Below are 18,254 nucleotides of genomic sequence, written 5' to 3' on the forward strand. Positions count from 1 at the left end.
TCTCCTGTTTGTGGGAAAATGCAAATTAAGGTAATTTTTTCACATGCCGGGTATCATTATACACCAGCTGTAGGGAACTGCTGCTACGAGTGAAAGCGTTAGAACATGTGGTTTTCAGAACTTTACTCTGCAGAGTTTGATATAATCTATCCTCATCTTTCCAGTGTCAGAGACAGTAGAAGCAATAAAGAATCTATAAACAGTGAGAAAAGAGCTACAAAACACTGTCATTAAAAAAGTGCTACAAGCTGAACTCTGCAAACCTCAATGCTTTTAAGAACCCCAAGTACAGATTTTGTTTTATAGCATATTGAGCTTTCCTTTTTTTTGAATCCCAGCCCAAACAAAAGCATTGATGAGAATTTGTAGTCAAAGACATACCATACTATTGGTGCAGAGCATTGAAGGGAACTGTAACATGCACAGTTTTATCTGAGAAGCTGGCCCTAAAGTAGATGAAATCAAGCTGTACCTTAATGAGAAATTGCTTAATAATCTTTATACTTTTTCATACTTTGGCTAAGAATATCAGCATCATAAGCATTCTTGAGGCTGGAGGCAATTAGTGCAAGGTGATCAAACTGTAAGGTTAAATTTTCTTTTTCTTTTTTTTATGGGAAGGCCTCTCTTACACCTGTCAGATGATGAATTTCAAATGACAGTTTAATAGACTTACAGTTTTCCAGACAGCCATCTTTCTACAGCTTCATTATTAACAATAGTTTAATATTTACCAGCACTTTTTTCATTTCTGAACTCTGATATTCTGATTATTTTTTTAAGTAACTATGTAAGAAAAATGTTCACATCATAAAATTAGACCCCTAAAAGTAGGGGGGTTCTGTATTAAAGATAATGTAAAACCAGGATCCAGTAGAGTTTGCAAAACAGTCTGCTTTGCAGGTGTTTAATGTAACAACATAAATAATATGTCTTTTACAGTTATTCCTTTTCATCGCTATTTATAATAATCCATATTTTACAATTTATGCATCTTAACTTTGCCTCCCAGAAACCTATAATGAATGAGACTATAGAGTGTATAACTAAAATAAAGCCATGTTTCACTACATCAAACCAAGTGAGGTCTTGCTCATAAAAGCTTAGGCATCTCCTAGTCAGTTAGGTACATCTCTACCCTGCTTTCTGACTTAATATATTATTTGTGTCAGCTAAGATATGAGGTAGAGAAACTATAACAACATATCAGAAAAGTAGAGATTCAGGCACCAAATAGACTTAAGGCATCCCTAAATAGTGCATCTCTGAAGAGCATAAATTAAAATAAAATTGTATCATTAAAGCCTGTACCAGTAATTGAGGATAATATTCTTAATGGTTTGTAATCCATCTTCATGGGGGATGTTGTAGTATAGACATGATATCCATGGTGGCTAGTGTGGTATTAGCTGGAAATTTGTCACTGGAGTCCAATCTCTTTAAAAAATCTATGATGTCTTTCAAATAACTGGATGCTCCAACATCGGTGGCATATGGAAAGAGGACAGAGTCTACGTAGCCACAAATTCCCTCCTTGATGGTGCCAGTGCCATAGACCATGTGGTGTCCTGGGCTGCCTGGTTTGTGGATCTTGGGTATTAAGCAAATTTGCCAGCCTGGGCTCAAAGGATGTAGTCCTTCTATGTTTTCTGATGTAGATTCTGTAGGAGTTCATCTAGTTCCTCCTGGTATTGTGCCATGGGGCCCTTTGTTAGGATTTTGTAAAATTCCTTATTGGTCGGTTGTCTCAAGGCTGCCAGTATGTATGTTGTTTTGTCCTTGACAACAGTGGCACCTGCTGTATGATAACATCCTAGTTACTGCTCTGTTCAGCAGGAAAGATTATAACATAAATGTGGGTTTTTTTCATAATCTCAGAGTGGAAACAGCTTATATATAGGTCCAGAGTAGGGCTGCAGCTCTCAGGTGGAGTTCAGGAACTGTCCTTTTGCTGTGTATGAGTCTGGTGTCTGGTAGGTTGGTCATTGCATATTCCCTCAGCCTCAGGCAGCAGAAAATGGCTCAGGGTCTCCATGGAGCTGCACCTATAGGAACAAAGGGGTCACAAAAACTGATCCACGTAATATGATAAGAATCTGTAGTCCCTTTTTAAACCATACCTAACACAATCCAGTCTGTGAATGATTTCTTGTTTTACAATTTCCTATTTAAATCAGCTTTTTAAAGTTTTTTGCCCACGAACAGCTACCCTGAGGTCAGCAATGGAGTGTCCAGGGAAATTAAAATTGTCTGCCACAGGGCTTTGTGGGCTCCTACAGACGGGCAGGCAGTCTTCTTCAGGACCTGGAAATTAATCAAGTCTGCTGGAGCACGGAAATTGATGCACTCTGGCAGGCTTCCGCGCCCCCGTGCTGAAAAAATAGTGGTGGGGTGCTTTGAAATAAAACACGTTCAATGAGCTTTAGTTCAAAGTGCCCCATAGCCATTTTTCAGCATTTTTCAGAGATGCTGGTACACGTGATGCATGGGCACTTCTAATTAGCGTGGCTCACTAATTAAAGCACCCAGCGCCATGTCCCAAAATTCATGTAAAAATGCCCTGTGTCTTTCTATATGATGTCACATTGGTGTTCACTCACTCTTTCATGTAAACATCACTCCATCTGTCTAGTGTCTATCCAGAATTTCTAACGAAAGCTTGTGCTAGCTATATCTCTAGTTAGTCTATAAGGTTAAATCTACCCTGCCTTCCATTAAAGCCACCCAGAGTTTTTCAGTGTACTCAGAGCCATGAGCAAGACAAAACCAAAGTAGAACTCTTCTAATTTTGTAATTAGGTCACTTAGCATAATGCTTTGTTGAGAGCACTGGAGAACTGCTCCCTTCTACCACCTCTCTAAGGGGAACACCAGGAAGAATTATCTTTATCATCTCTCACATGCCGAGTGAATGCATGCTCACTACTACTTTCTTCTCTTGGGAGAAACTTAGTCCTCTTTAGTCACATCTACACTAGAAGTTAGAAGCGCAGTAGACTAATTCAAATGCACATTAGCACATCACAGCAAATGCTGTGCTAATGCACAGTAGAATTAATTTACTGCATATTAGCATCACATTAAAAAAATATGTTGACAATACTGTACAATAGCACTGATTACGACACATTAAGTTAGTACTTGTTATTACAGGTATTAAGCTTAATGCACCATAATTATGCACCGTGCTGTGGGGTTTTTTCATGCATATGTAGAGGCTGACCCAGCTGGCTAGAGTACAAAGGTGCTTCAAGTGCTTTGCCTACCTGCTAGGTAGCTCCTTACTGGAGCACCCTCGTGCCCCATCCAGTCCCTCTTAGACAGGTCAGAGCAGCTCTGGGCTGGCAGATTAACCTCCTAGCTCCCATGCCAGCCAGATGTTCCAGCCTGGCTCAATGTGCTGCAGACCCAGGCGTATGTTCAAACATCACACCTGAGAACAATAAACTTCTGCGCAATATGTGCTAGAGTTTATTGCTGCATGCTAATAGCATGTGTAGATACCCCTTGTGTGGTGTCAGAAAACACCACTGGATGTTGTACATAAGGGCATTGTCATCACTTCAGACCTTGCTAGTCCCAGTCCATTTTGGAGGACCATTTGCCTGGGAGGAATAGAGGTAATTTTATGTTTCATTGAGATTAGGGTCTACATCTATGGTCAACCTCAGTATGGGCTTTACAAAGTGAAAGAATTCTAAATACAATCTCTTTTCATTAAGATGGCCTTAACTAGACACTTTATCACTTACGACGTTCATTTGCCATCTCACTTTTGCAGCAGGCATTTCATTAAACAATATATGTATAATTTATTGTTTGCAGGAGAGGGAGCCCAATAAATTAAACAAGGGAGGGCAATCTCTTTGGCAGTTGTGTCATAACTCAAGCTCTGCACCCTTCCCAAGGGCCACTCCAATTCCCTTTGCCTCCCCAAGCTATTGTTCTGCTTTCTGCCCCCTGCCCAATCTGCCACGTATCACACACACAGATTACATGTGCTGCTTGTAGCCCATGTGGTGTGGGCTGGCCACTTCTGGTCAAAATCTTATATACACAGTCTGTCATTTTAAACCTGTTAAATTTAGCTGGAGTTATACCTGGCTACCTCAGATACATTCTGACCATGTTGGAAAATATTTTATATGAGCAAATCACTCACTCATAAGTGTCTCATAGTTCTTCAGTTTATTTGGTAAGTGTGTTTGCAAATTTCCAGAACCAACAGCATCTGGAGCACTGCGACTACATGAGTTTATTACTGGAAGGATTGCTAAGCCCTGTGAAATAGCAGTGCCCTCTGGTATGTAGGTAGATTAGAGTCTCCTATGTGATAGCATTAACTACTATGATATCAGCCCAGCTATTGACACAGCCTTATTTCCATTTATTCTCCCTCTAATATTCTTATTTAGGAAACAGTGGATGCATCTACACAAGACTGTAGAGTTGCCTAATTAGGTTCTCAGTAAAGTCCCAGTGCCTACACATGCAGCCCTGTTAGGCTTCAGGAAACTAATGAACTCCTCTGTAGGTTGGTACTTGTAAACACAAGTACTGTTCTACAACAGCCTTATTTAATGCACAGCAGTGCACATGTAGACACTGATGGGGCTGTCTGGGCGTGAGGGTGCTTCAGGGTGGGGGCTGTCTGTTGGCTAGTCCTGCACTGGAGCAGCCTTGTGCCCCAGCCAGCCTGTCTGCAGCATGTTGAGTTGGGTCAGAGCACCTTGGGCTGACCTGCCCAGGCACCCTGCCAGCTGGGGCTGCTCTGACTCAACTCAGTGTGCTGCGGTCTTGGGTGTATGTGTAAAAGCAGTGCTGGAGCAATAATATGCACTGGAGTTTATTGTGTCCATTAATTTCACATGTAGACGCGTCAGTGTCTCTGAGATGAGGGGCAGTATAGAGATCTACCCATCTACATTCATTTTTTATTTACCTTTGTCATGTTCCCTTGTACTTCTCTCCTTTGTAACATAATCGATCCCAATCTTTTCACCCTCTCAAAAATATTTTTCCGAACCTTGGATCACTTTATTGCTGTTTTCTGAACTCCTTTTCTGCAATATCCTTTTTGAGATGAGGAAATTGGTGTTGTGCATAGTATTCTAGAGGCTGCATCATTTATGTATATAATTCTGTGATCTGTTCCATTCCTTATGTCCCAACTTTCCTTATGACCACAATTTTGCACTGAGCAGAAGTTTTCATTGAGCTACCTACAGTATGGTCCAGGTGCCTTTCTTGATTTGATACAGTTAATTTAGAACCTTGTAAGGTATTTAGACTTTTGTAATAGTATCAGTGTTCTCTCTTTCCATCTGCATTAGTTTACATTTGTCAATGTTTCATTTACTCTCCAGTTTCCCATTCATCTAGACTGCTTAAATACCTGTGTGTAAAACAGAGAATGTTGCTGTCAATTACTACTGCTGCAAAGGAAGTCTTTGAAGTATCTGATTCTTCCTCTGAGAGAGACTTTATAAATGATAATCAGCACCTTGAATGTTTCCTTTCATTTTTTTCAGAAATGTACTTCTAGGCAGGACAGAGTATAGGGTATCATAGAACCTCATTGTTTTTGTGAGTATTTATCCAAAATGTGAGCAGCTTTCTACAATTACTATAAGGCATGCTGTGCATAGAATCTATGCGTATGTACAGTGCTTAGACAATGTAACCCCACTTTTATTTGGATACCTAGACACTATTGTAGAACAGAAGTTATAATAGTAATAATATTTAATTAGGTATTGTATACACATGTAATCACAGTTTCTGTCCCCAAGAGTTTACAATCCAGGTAGACCAGACAGTGAAAAAAGAAACTTATCTTCATTTCTAGATAGACAGAGGACACTTACAGAAAGGGTAAGTGACTTACCAAAGTCACAGAAACAAAATTTTTCACAAATGGATCCTAAACCCTGCCTACTCTCTTACTCTGCAAGCCACTTTTCACTATGCTAGATGTCCCACTGGTGTTTTCAGACACCGTTCATTCCAAATGGCTTTACGGATCAGGACTTTGCAGCTGTTCTGGCAAAATGTGTTTTCTGTAAAGGAAAATAGAAAAATTGCCAAATGGTTGAATGAAAAATAATAACTAGAACACTTCACAACAGTGAGCCAATGTGCACACTGGTTTATGAATTGTGCTCTTGGTGTTTCTGTGTAGCAGATGTAGTGATTACCACTTTGGTGTTCCACTGTATTCAAACCACTAAATACAGACTCACAGGAATGCATAAAGAAGTTTAGGAACCACTTCCTTTTTATCCAGGTGTATTCTTTATACCTGTCTAGCTGTCTGAAACAAAGAATCACATGACAGCCTATGAAAAACCATTAAGAAAAATTATCTAGTCAATTTGTATACTTTTCTCTTCCTGCAGAATACTAATTCATGCATTCACTTAAGGGTTTGGGTTTTTAGGTCATTTTTTTCTGCACCAGTAACATACCTTCTGCATTATTTTGAGCCAGCCATACTGCCTCATTCCAGCATAATCCAGTTACCTGAATTTGTTTGAGTACATGTATAGCAGATTGGGCACTGGTATGCCAAGACGATTTCATCTGATCAGCATTTGTATGTGTTTGTCCTCCCTCCTCTCAACAGCACTTCGGAGTCGATCAGGACGGTCTATCATCAATGGAAACTGGGCAATTGATCGACCGGGGAGATATGAAGGAGGCGGGACAATGTTCACATATAAACGCCCAAATGAAATCTCTAGCACTGCGGGGGAGTCATTTTTAGCAGATGGTCCAACAAACGAGATCCTGGATGTCTATGTAAGTTGCTCAGATTCGGATTAACCTTCCTGGTGGAAAATGAGAGTCGTGTACTTTGTTCACAGAGCACACTAAATATAAGCAGTAAAACCAAATAAATACATGTATTCTATTTACTTAAAACCAGCAGTGTTTTAGATATTGTACTATCCTCTGCAGTTACAGTTACTCCAGATTGTAGGAAATCTAAACAGTAACAGATGTGTTGCCCCCAGAGTTTACTAATCAGTAAAACCAATTTTTATTTGTTGAGCAAAATCAGAGGCAAAGCATTCACTATTCCTTACTTCATGTGAACTGGTTTGGTTCCAGACACTTTCCTAATTAAGCTAATTTGGCACAATTTAGTTTTATAGTGAACTGAACCAAATGTCTGCAGCAGGACAGGACCTCTTACAGAGTCAAGTAGTTTTGCTCCTACATTTTTTAGAAAATATACAAGTAAAAGCTATAGTATGCATGAGACAAAACATGGGTTTAATAGAAAGCCTCATTAGGAAGTCCTGAACAACAGACACTCAATAAAGCAACTGAGGAACTGAACTGTGGCCAGAGGGAAGCAAAACCCCTGATTTCATTTTGGGGTGGGATTTTGCTCAGTTTTCACTATTGTGCAATATTGAGATAAAAGTACAATTGTGGATTGTTAATAACTTCCTGAAATATAAATTGGAGATATCAAGATTTTCAAACAGACAGAACATCTTAGTTACAAGATAGAGTATGCTGTAGGTACCCTCTGGTAGTACTATTAACTGACCAGGATTTTGTTTCCATTAAGCTCATCTGGTGCTGACAAATATAAGTAACAATAATAATTGTTTTATTATTAAATTGCTTTAACAAGGTACAGCTTGGGATACACAGAGTGATAGGCTTGTTGTAAAACTTTTGATGATCAGATAAATGGGGTTCTGACTATCCAGGCCTCAAACTGCATAGTACCAAAGTAGCACATTGTGTGCCCTCACACAAAGAATAAGTGGGGCGTTAACTGAAGTGCTGTGAAGGTTTTATTGCCATGAAACTGATGTCTAATCTATGATGACTAAATAACCCATATGGAGATGAGGAGCAATGAGTGAATAATGCAGGTGTTCCCAAATAAGTGTCACTAGAATTTTAGAGAAACTTAAACTGACCATAAAATGAGTAATATAATGCATTTTTATTTTTACAGCTTGTCCTATTATGTGGTGGTTTGTTCAGCTACTATTATTTATTGATTTGGTCTATGACTGTTTTATTTCTCTCCTTAGTTTTTACCATGAAAACGGAAAAAACTTTCATGGATTTGGGCAGTGCTTAGTGAACTGAGTTGTGAATTATTGCTGTGGGGCCTGGCACTCTCCCAGTTACTGTGCTCTTTGTTGCATTTGTTGAACAGTGGAATTTCTTTTAAGATGGCTGATAGCTTAACAAGCTTACCACTGCAGTCAGGGAAGGCTGCTTCTGGTGGTTGCTCTAAAATGGGAACAGGAGCTTAGCATCTGAACAAAAAAGAAGGACCTTTTTAGTAGAATAACCTACTTGTTATAAGTTAGGACTTACTAGTTATCCTGGATTTAAACCAACTGCAAACTCCTCAACTACCTGAATCTTAGTCTTTGTCTTCTGAGTTCCTGAATCTTGAAATTTTCTTTAGCTACACACACTGGGTTCTTCAGATTTTTCATACTGTCCATAAAGCAAATGAAGGGTTCTGCAAATGATCATTCCAACTGTGTCTGTCCTTCCGTCCTTTTTTCTTAGTTGATTGTTTTTGTTTCACTCTCCAACTGCATAGGCAAAAGCTCTCTAGTTAACTCATAGCAGATTTTAAAAAGAGATAAAGAACTGAGACTCAAAGCTGTGTGGCTTTACAGCTAAAGTAGGGTTACTGTACATCTGGGTTTTCCCAGACATGTCCTCTTTTGGGTCCTCCCATCTCCATCTAGGCATTTTTTTTTTTAAATATCAGCAAAGCCAGGGTTTTGCTCTGCCTCTGCTTTCGGCACATGCTGGCTGACCCCAGCAAGCTGCTTGAGGGAGGGGGGCAGGCCAATTGGAGGCTGGAGCATCACATGGTCTGCACACTGACCCCGGCAGCTGCAGGCAGGAGGGGGGGGGGGGGTGTGCGCGTGCGCGTCCGCGCCTGCCAGCAGTATGGCTGCAGCAGAGTGAGAGGGCAGGGGCAGGGGGCTAGGATTCAGGAGTTAGGGATACCAGCAGGGCGGTGGGTGGGGGACTGGGAGTGAGGTGTATCAGCAGGGGTGGGAGGACTGCAGTTTGGGAGTGGGGGGCACCAGCATGGTCTGAGGGGTGGGGTATTGTGGCTTGGGAGTGAGGGGCAGAGCACGGGCATATCATTCCCCCCCCCGCAATCATATACTCCCTCCCCCATCCCACCTCCCCTAGATGTCATCTGTTTTGAAACTGGAAATATGGTAACCCTAGATAAAATAGTAATTGCACAAATACTACAATGTTAGATTTTATAACAAAACTGTTCTGCAGTTCCAGTTAATGCCATTGAGGCACATTATGATCAGAACTACAGAGGTTTCAGAGGAAATCTATAACAGCATCTAGGGTGGATCCAGGGGGCAGAGGAAGGGGGAGTGCAATAGTGCATTTTCACCCCCCCATTTAATTTTTTCTTCATCAAAGTTTAAAATGAAGTGCCTGGCAATGGCAGCAGCATTCAGGAATGGAGGGAGTCAGTTGATTTCATAGCTCGTTATTATCTAACTGATTCCTTTGGGTGTTCAGTTCCTCTCTCCTTTTTAATGGCCTTGATGTTCCATTAATCAAGCTATCCTTTCTTCTGCAACTCTGCGCTCTGTTAGCTGTTCCTAGTAAAGTAGCTCCTATTTTACAGCCTTGCCAACTGTTTTTAACTGTAGCTCGAAATATTATCTTAGGTATGGAAACAAACAACTCAAGTAAAAATTAACTCAGGTGTGGAAATAACTTTCAGTGAAGGATTGGATGCACTGTCAAGATGCTCAAGAAGGCTAGACTTTGTTTTATGAATCTGAAAAAAAGAGATGTATATTTAATTCCAGTGACTACAGGACTAATGAAACAACATATTTTGGTTAATTTTTGCCTAGTTCATTGGGTTTTCTTATACATAAAATATAATATATATAGCAAATTAATGCACATTCCAATGAAGATATCTTTGGTTTTGTTTCAATCTTGCACTGAAAAAGATAGCCCTAGGGCTCTGGCTTGTTAGTAAAGCTTTTAGTTTCTTTTTAATGAGAGGACAATATGTATTATGTAATATATGTGATGAAGCACTACACCATCTGTATCCCCCCACACCTTTTTCAAAATCTTAGATCTGCCCAAGGACAGCATTTTCATACAGGCTTTACCAACTACTGTCTTTATGGAATTATTATATGGCCCTATGAGTTGTCATTGGAAATGTTATAAGAAAACTGCAGGTTCCATAGAAAAGCTATTTTTGAAATTATCCAAAGATCACAGGTCTGATCGTACCCTTGATAGGTGGGGAGCACTCTGTTCACCACTGAAGTCCATATGAGCTCCTCTCAGGGATGGACACTAAGTAAGTGTATTTTAAAATTAAAAAGCCGTGTAGGAATGGCCGGCTCACACAGGAAGGCTTGCATAGTATTATCCTATCATTCAACAGGTATCACTTGGGTTAACTCTGAATTTAGCAGATCCCATCATGGCTGTCATTATTGTAAAACAAACCTATTGGTACAAGGGCTGTAGTGAGTCATATGAATTTTTTCTTTTTAACACTTATTCTGCTATAACCAAAAGACTGGTGTAGATAACTGCTGCAGGCTGTGGTTGTCATTTTCTTGAAAAATAAGAATTTTTAATTGAAGTGAAATGTCAAGCTCCAGCCAGAGCAATCCATGCTGAGGTATATGTCCTTCAAAGGCAACATTGTGAGCAGCAGCAAGTATTAAAGTCACTGTGACCAGATAAATGTAATCAGCAGTTGATAGTGTCTGTAACTTCTGATTCAAACACTTTAATTGCTGCAACATTATGGTAGTGAAAACAATCACAGAGGCTGCCAAAAGCTTTAAAGGGCATTATTGTGGTAGTCTTAGGCTAGTGAGCACTTACTCAAGGAGTCCCATTGACTTTAATGGAAGACTCATCTAAATTGCTAGTACTGCAATACATAAAACTTTAAACTTTGTCTTTGTTTATATAGCAAAGATACTTGTGGTTCCCACCTGAAGACATGGGAAAAATCACTTTGTTCATCTGTAAAAGCCATGGGACCTAATCAACAAGTTTTGCTGTATGTGAAATGTTCAGTCCAGTTAGCTGAAAATGAATTTGAAGTAATGTAGAGGGGTTTGGAAGGCAAGCACAACTTTCTGTCCATCATACAGTCTCCCAAGCTTGTGTGGACTTGCTATATGTTTATTTCAGCCTTGTTTTAAATGATTCTTTTAGAAATCCTATGCAAATATAAACATTTTAAACTATTCTACTAGCTGTTTTCTTATACATTGGTACGTGCTGCACTACACTGCTATAAAAGGCAGCTTGATTTATGAGGTGGCACAGTTGGATTAACAAACATGTACTATTTATACATACTCAGCCCAGCCCAGGTATGTCTGGTGAACACATAAAGAGAGTGCTACCTGGATTTGGGGCACTAGGATTTACAGTGAAATGTAAATCCTCTTTCCTTCCTTATTCCTTCTCCCTATTTCTCTCCTCCTTTCTTTCCTTCCTGTTTAACTTGTCTTAGTTATCTGTCAAGTCTCTACACCTGGCAGTAATTTGGTGGCCTCTGGGTGGGTCAGTTATTTCACTCCTGGCCCATCTGTCAGGAGTGTCCAAAAAAGAGTACCCATTACTACTGTAGTTGCATATTTTGTACTTGAACCAACACATCCATATCATGCAGTTACTCACAGGAGGGGATTTAGAAAACCACCTGACTATATCCATTGCCATTATAATCTAGAACAATTTTGCAAGTGTAGAAACCCTTCTTTTCTTTACTTGTGTCATCCTTCCAGGAACAAATTACAGGTTTGGGGTTTTTTTTTCACTTTTCAGAGACGCACATTAAACAAACCTTCGTCCTCTCTGAAGAGATCAAAAATTGTGCCACGGATGAAATATATTTAATCAGAAATACATCTTAAACATGAATGATGTAACCAATAGATGAAGTAATTATGTAATTGTTTTGATCGGGGTAACATTAATTTGGTCATATTTCCTTTTAGATGATACATCAGCAGCCTAACCCAGGTATACACTATGAGTATATCATCCCAGGAGCTAACATCATCAGCTCTCAGTTGCCTGCTCACAGAAGACCAGGTAAATTTTTCATCATTTTAAATTATTAAGCACAGTCAGTAATGTTGCGGGGCAAAGGTGAAACTCTGTTCCCAATGAAGTCAAACATAGTTTTGCCATTACCTTTGGTGGGGCCAAGATTTCACCCCAGAGATTCAGTTTCTCTGAACCAATATAGCTTCATTGACTTGAATAGAGTTGTTCTGTTTTACACCAGCAGAGGACCTGGCCTTAGATTTCTGTTTCCAGGGTTAGGGACAGACATTCAGAAAGCCTGAGCCTGAATTGATTCAATCTTTGCAAGTTAGTCTAACCTGGTTAGGTTGAACTGATTTGTAATCGGACAGACATTCTCTCTGGACTGAGGAAATTCAGGCACATGCCTGCAGTCGCTCAGGCTAGAAGCAGAGGGGTGCTAGAGCAGCCCTCCCTTCCTTCCACAGTGCTGAGGAGGCCGTGGCCAGGCCTGGGCAGGACCTCTGATTAGGGACGTCTGCCTGCATGGTCCCAGGCTTTTCCCTGCTGGCTGCTCAAGGGGCAGGAGTGTTGCCAGAACCCAGCCCCCTATTAGCACTCTGAAGCAAGCAGGAGTGTGCAGTGCATGCATCTGTTGACATACAGACCTTTGCAATCTCCCTCTCCCTGCTTCTTTATACTGTCTGCAGCAAACTGACAGACCAGCAAGACAGCAGGGGGCTGATATCGGTGATTATCACCTCATCAGCAAAACAAAAACAAAGCCTCTCTCCATTAATTCAAACTCTTCTTAAACAGTTTACCAGCTGACTTGTTGATTAGCTCCAAAAGCCCTAAATGGCCATTGTTCTGTCTGCCTGTTCCAGTGAAACTGGAGACGTGCACACACAGACACCTCTTGGAATTAGCTAGCATACCATGTGACTGGCATCTGTGCTATGGGAGATGGGGGGGATCCATGCTTATCCAGCAAGCAGCAAGGTGTGAGGTGGTTAGGGCAGGCAGAAGCCAGGGTGGTGGATGGCGGTGAGTCAGGAGTATGGGGTACCAGCAGCGATGGGGTGCTGCAGGTTAGGAGTAAGGGGCACCAGCATGACTTGGGAGTGGCAGGGGGCTATGTCTCTGCCAGAGCTGCAGCCAAGGAGCAGAGGGGAGGGGCCAGCTCTGCAGTGGAGCAGAGAGCTCCACCCAGCCCGGAGAGCATGCCAGGATGCTGGGGGAGTCTGGTTTATCTTAAACTAGCAAGGGGTGTGGGATACACATTGCATAAACCAGTTTTACCCAAATCAGTTAAGCCTGGTTGAATTTAGTATCAGGCTTATCTCAAACTGATTGCAGCCATTTTCAAACTGGTTTATGTGCACTGAGCATCTGTTCTGTTACAGCTTTAAACCAGTTTCTGATCACTTAAACTGATTTATGTGTAATGTCAGTCCTTAGCCCAGGGGTCATGAACTTGGGAGTTTGCAGGGTTCTTGAGTTTGTTTTACTGCTATGGCACGTGTAATGTCTACACAAGGGTAGCGTCAAGATTTATTTACCCTTTCATCCTTGTGTATATGTGTCTTGCAGTATTTGGTATAAACTGTATTGTTTTATGTTATAATAGGGCTAGGATTTCACAATATGATAAAGATTTTCAAGCAGTAAACAATGTATTTCTTTGACCTCTAAAAAAGATTCCAGTCCTAAATGGCTGAAGAGTAGTAATGACTTAAGAGTTAGCATTTGACTTAAGTTGTTTATTGTCTCCCTTGAATTTGCATTTTAAAACCTGACCAGTCAAACGTTTGAGGGGAAGAGAGACTACATTGGATTAGCAAATCTCCATGTCTGAAAGGATGCACATATTCTCTCTGACTTAATAGATCAGGAAAGATTTCTGCACTGATAAATATGCAAATTTGAGGGGGTAAGAAGTTGAATAGTGCATAGTGTGGGCCTCTCAAAAATGTAAAAGGTGACATACATGAATACCCAGATAAGCAACTGTACTTAAGCCTTGTCTTCAGTTTTCTCAGGGTATAGGCCAGGAGTCTGAGTGGAGCAGGCTGAGTAAAGCAAATTGGCGGGAGAAATTGCAGGTCTGGCAATGAGGTAGATGGAGAAACTTCTTTTTAATCTATGGAAGCTGGCTAGGGCTGGAATCCATGGATTTAAGTTGCAGGATAAAAGCTGGTTATTGTTCTGTTATTTTCTTATAGAATTATAGAAAGTTAGGGTTGAAGGGACCTCAGGAGGTCATCTAGTCCAACCTCCTGCTCAAAGCAGGACCATCCCCACCTAGATCTTTCCAGCCTGTGCTTTGTCAAGCCCGGTCTTAATAACCTCCAAGGATGGAGATTCTACCACTTCTCTGGGTAACATCTTCCAGCGCTTCACCACCCTCCTAGTGAGAGAATTTTTCCTAATATCCAACTTAAACCTCCCGTGCTGCAAGTTGAGAGCATAGTTTTTTCCTTTTTCTTTTTTTATCTCTCTCTGTATCTCAACACAGGGTTATGGCTTTCTTTTTCTTGTTCTTGTGTTTTGTAAGAAGTCTTCTTTGTTATATTTTTAGCCACCTAGTGTCAGTATTAACTGAGGCTGCTGACAAATGTGAAAAAAACCCAACAAACTGCACTTTGCTGGAGCAAGCAGCATGTTAGTTAGATATTCTGCAGCGTCTGTGTAGACTGGGCACTTCAGTGGGGTGATTCACTCAGCTGTTAGATAAAAGCAGCAAAAAATCCCCACTAAAGTGCCCAATCTATACCGACATTGGGCGAGCTGGGTCCAGCTACTGCAGTGCCTCTTCTGGGCATGTGCTGGGCTTGGCACAGCGCGCTGAGTTGAAGTTAAAGCACCATTTGGAGGGGGAGGGGGGATGTTGTTTTCACATCTGCAAGCAGGCTGATTGTAGAACATTTGACCATATAGGCAGCCTTCTTTATGGGGGAGAGGAAGCATCTTTCCTGAGCATATGGCCCGATAGGGTGTGGCCCTTTTAGATGGCAAAATCCCCTGCTAAGAGCTGGCGAGGCCTGGGCAAGGCTGGGGCAGCTGAGGCACCACATGCCGTGGGGTTGGCCCCTTGCATATCTCAGCTGGTTCTCAGTGGTCAAGCAGTAGACAGCAGGGAGGGGTTTGGATCTGAAGGGTACCTCAAAAGATGAGAGAGCACCCCAGGATTGTATCTTAGAGGCATGTCTGGCCACATCGTAGTCAGGACGTGTCACTCCAGTATTGTGTCTTTAATATCTTACATGGGATAAAAACACACTGTAACTTTTACTATCACATATCAAGTTGTTGTGTCTGCTTTTAAAAAATTCAATATACTTTTTTCTGTCTCTTGATATTTTGAAAGAATCTTTCTCAATTTCTCTTTCTCTCTCCTAACCTAGGGAAACAAAACTTCTAAGCTTCAAAAGCTAAAATCCTCTCGACAGCTTGTATTAAAAATTCTACAGCAAAGAGATGTGTTAAATGTACCAGTAATGAAATCTGAAGGAAAATATAAAATTGCAAGTGAATTGAGGACCACTTTTCATGTTCGTGACTCTCCTTGTCAGATTTGTAATGGCTTCTATAGACTATTTTTAATGAGGAGCAGCTGGATTTTGACACTGGGAGGCACACAGACTACAGAGCCTAGTGCAAAAAGTCTTTGGGAAACTTTGATTGACATTGGGTGCAATAACTGGATTACAAACAGCAGTGAACGTTCATGGTTGTATTTGTGTGTTTCCTTGCTGAGAACTGGGTGGCTTATTCAAAAGCAGCAGTTTTTGTTTATGAAATAACTCAGTAAATCTGTTCATGGCAGATAAAAGCTATTTCCAAGCTGGACAACTCTATAGACCATGGTTATGGCTACTAATTACCATCCACTTTGGATAATATTTGCAAAAGATGCTCATTATTTTAATTTGTTATTGTTGCCTGTCCCCAGGGGAGCCATTCAATGGCCAGTTAGAAGTGCCAGACGGTAAAAATGAGGAAGATCGGGATTTACAAAGGGAGACAGACGCTAACCCTGAACAGTCAGCAGGGACCTTTCCAGTTATTCAACCAGGAAGATTTCCTTCTCATCAGCCAGAAAACCAGGTGCCTGCTGTGCAGCCACCAAGGCGAAACCGAGACTACAACTGGAAACAGATTGGAACAACGGAGTGCACAACCACATGTGGGAAAGGTAAGTACTTCACAGCGCGTGCACAGAATATATGTTATATTACACTCTGGAAGATTCCAGCCTGGAGAGAGCAGTTTAGAAAACCCAACCCAGCAACTCCTTGGAGATACTAGACATAAACTTGACACACTGGTCTCTATTGTTTCTCACAGGTGAAAAGCAGAAAAATCTGCAACATAAAGTTGGTTCAAATATAGTCAATAAAAATAACACTCAAGTGAAAAGAAGTAGAGCACTGTGGACATATAAGGTGCAGGGGGGAATGGCATCTGTTGCTGAAAGAGATATTCCAGGCTTTTAAGGCTGAGGATGAGAAGTTGTCTTTCAAGCTACCTCTCTCTAAGGTAGAAACCACTTCTGCTTTCCCCAGTATTCCTTGTCATCTTTTCCCCCTTTCTACATTAAATTCCCCACTTACTTTTTAACCCACATTGATATCTTCCTATTTTTGTAGGGCTTTCACTTTTTATTAGTAGCAGCCCCTCAGACAGCTATATCTCAGAGTTCCCTCTGAGAGTTCGGTGTCCTTAAAACATAAATTATGTGAATTAGAAGTACTTTGAGTACTCAACAATTAATGTCCTTTTGGGTGAGGAGGCAAAACTATTTTAAGCGTAGTATGTCGTCCTTCTAAATGGTAGCAGAATAAGAAGTCTGATGTTTTTGATCAACCTCAAAGGCAAGGTCTTTCTGAACAAGAAAGGAAGGCTCAAATACTTCAGCAGAAGGTGACAAGCAATGTGTGTTGGTCCTGGAGATAGCTAAAAAAAATTATTAAAAACATCACAATGGGAGTTTTGCAAATTCTGTCCTTATGAAGAATACAGTATAACACTAGATATTGAAATTTAGCAAAATAAAATATATTCCAAACCCTAGTATCAACAGCATATGCTTCCCAGATGATCCATGAAATGAGGCCCCTGCCAAAGTGCTGGGTCCTGGGCCATATGGGGCTATCAGGAGTTTGGAGACCTAATAAAACAATTTCTTTTAAAAACCTAAACGACCAACATACAATTACCTACAATGTGTAAAGCTGCTAGAGATATCTGGCAAATATATGGTGCTTCTGAAATAGAATAATTGAAATTTTAAATTGTCACTTAAAGGAAAGGTAATATACTCTTTGCAGCTGGCAGCATTTTCTTCAGGAAAGCAGCTAAGAATGGTGATGTAAAGGGTTTGATAAGGTATTTGGCTAAATTAGGGAACACTGAGCTGTTGGAGAGCTGCAACTGCTCTGCAAATTTATTTCCTTTGGGGGAAATTTTAGTTTAATTCTCTCTTTTTGTTCCCAGATACGAAACTGAGCTAGCACATGAAAGCTTAATGCATATATAGTATCCTGATCCTTAGGCACATTGTTGCAATAATGAATTCTAATTATATTTCTGACAGCAAATTACACTGTATTGAAGTTCCCTTTTTTATTATTTCCTTCTGGTCCTGGACAATGTACTAGGAAACCTGTCCTGCTTTGGGATATTACTGCAGAAGTGTTATAGTACTAAAATTAAAGCCCATAAAAGAAAGAATTACTGCAAGTCTGACTATTTGTGGGAAGAGAGGAGGAAAAGTAAACCAAAATTATTTTGGTTGGCTCTTAGCGTTGACTGTAACACTAGTGCACATAGCAGAATTCTCAGGTGGTGTGCATAGACTCACCTCCTTAGCAATCAGTGAAGATCACCAGCTGCAGCTTTGGACCATCATATTTTCAAGAGAGGGAAGCTGAAGTTTCTGTGCAAAAAAATTGTACGCTTGAGTATTCAACTTGGATAAGACTGCATGAAAATGCAGCTGCACACATCAATAAGAGTTGTTGCTTTCAGCTGTTGCAGAAGAAAAGCTGGACATTTTGATTACGAGGGGAAAGTTTTCACCATTCCTTTTTGCTGTATCTTTAAAGATCTTGCAGCTAGTGAAAAATCATTCATATGAGAGCTTTTAGTATATCATGGAGTATGACACGGGAAGTTTTTAGTGTCGCA

General features: G+C 40.7%; 1 protein-coding gene across 4 annotated transcripts in view; it reads left to right on the plus strand.

The window, feature by feature from the left end:
• The window catches only part of THSD4 (thrombospondin type 1 domain containing 4), a 698,655-nt gene that overhangs the window by 593,606 nt on the left and 86,795 nt on the right, over positions 1–18,254 (plus strand). For all 4 annotated transcript variants that reach the window (XM_090028684.1, XM_090028685.1, XM_090028683.1 and 1 more), the window contains 3 exons: positions 6,625–6,800; positions 12,032–12,128; positions 16,018–16,260. In XM_090028684.1, the coding sequence (XP_089884810.1) occupies positions 6,625–6,800; positions 12,032–12,128; positions 16,018–16,260 (516 nt within the window). The remainder of the gene's footprint in view (positions 1–6,624; positions 6,801–12,031; positions 12,129–16,017; positions 16,261–18,254) is intronic.

Source organism: Crocodylus siamensis, chromosome 15, assembly GCF_052110815.1.
Source record: "Crocodylus siamensis isolate JL-2025a chromosome 15, ASM5211081v1, whole genome shotgun sequence".
NCBI classification, from domain to species: Eukaryota; Metazoa; Chordata; order Crocodylia; family Crocodylidae; genus Crocodylus; species Crocodylus siamensis.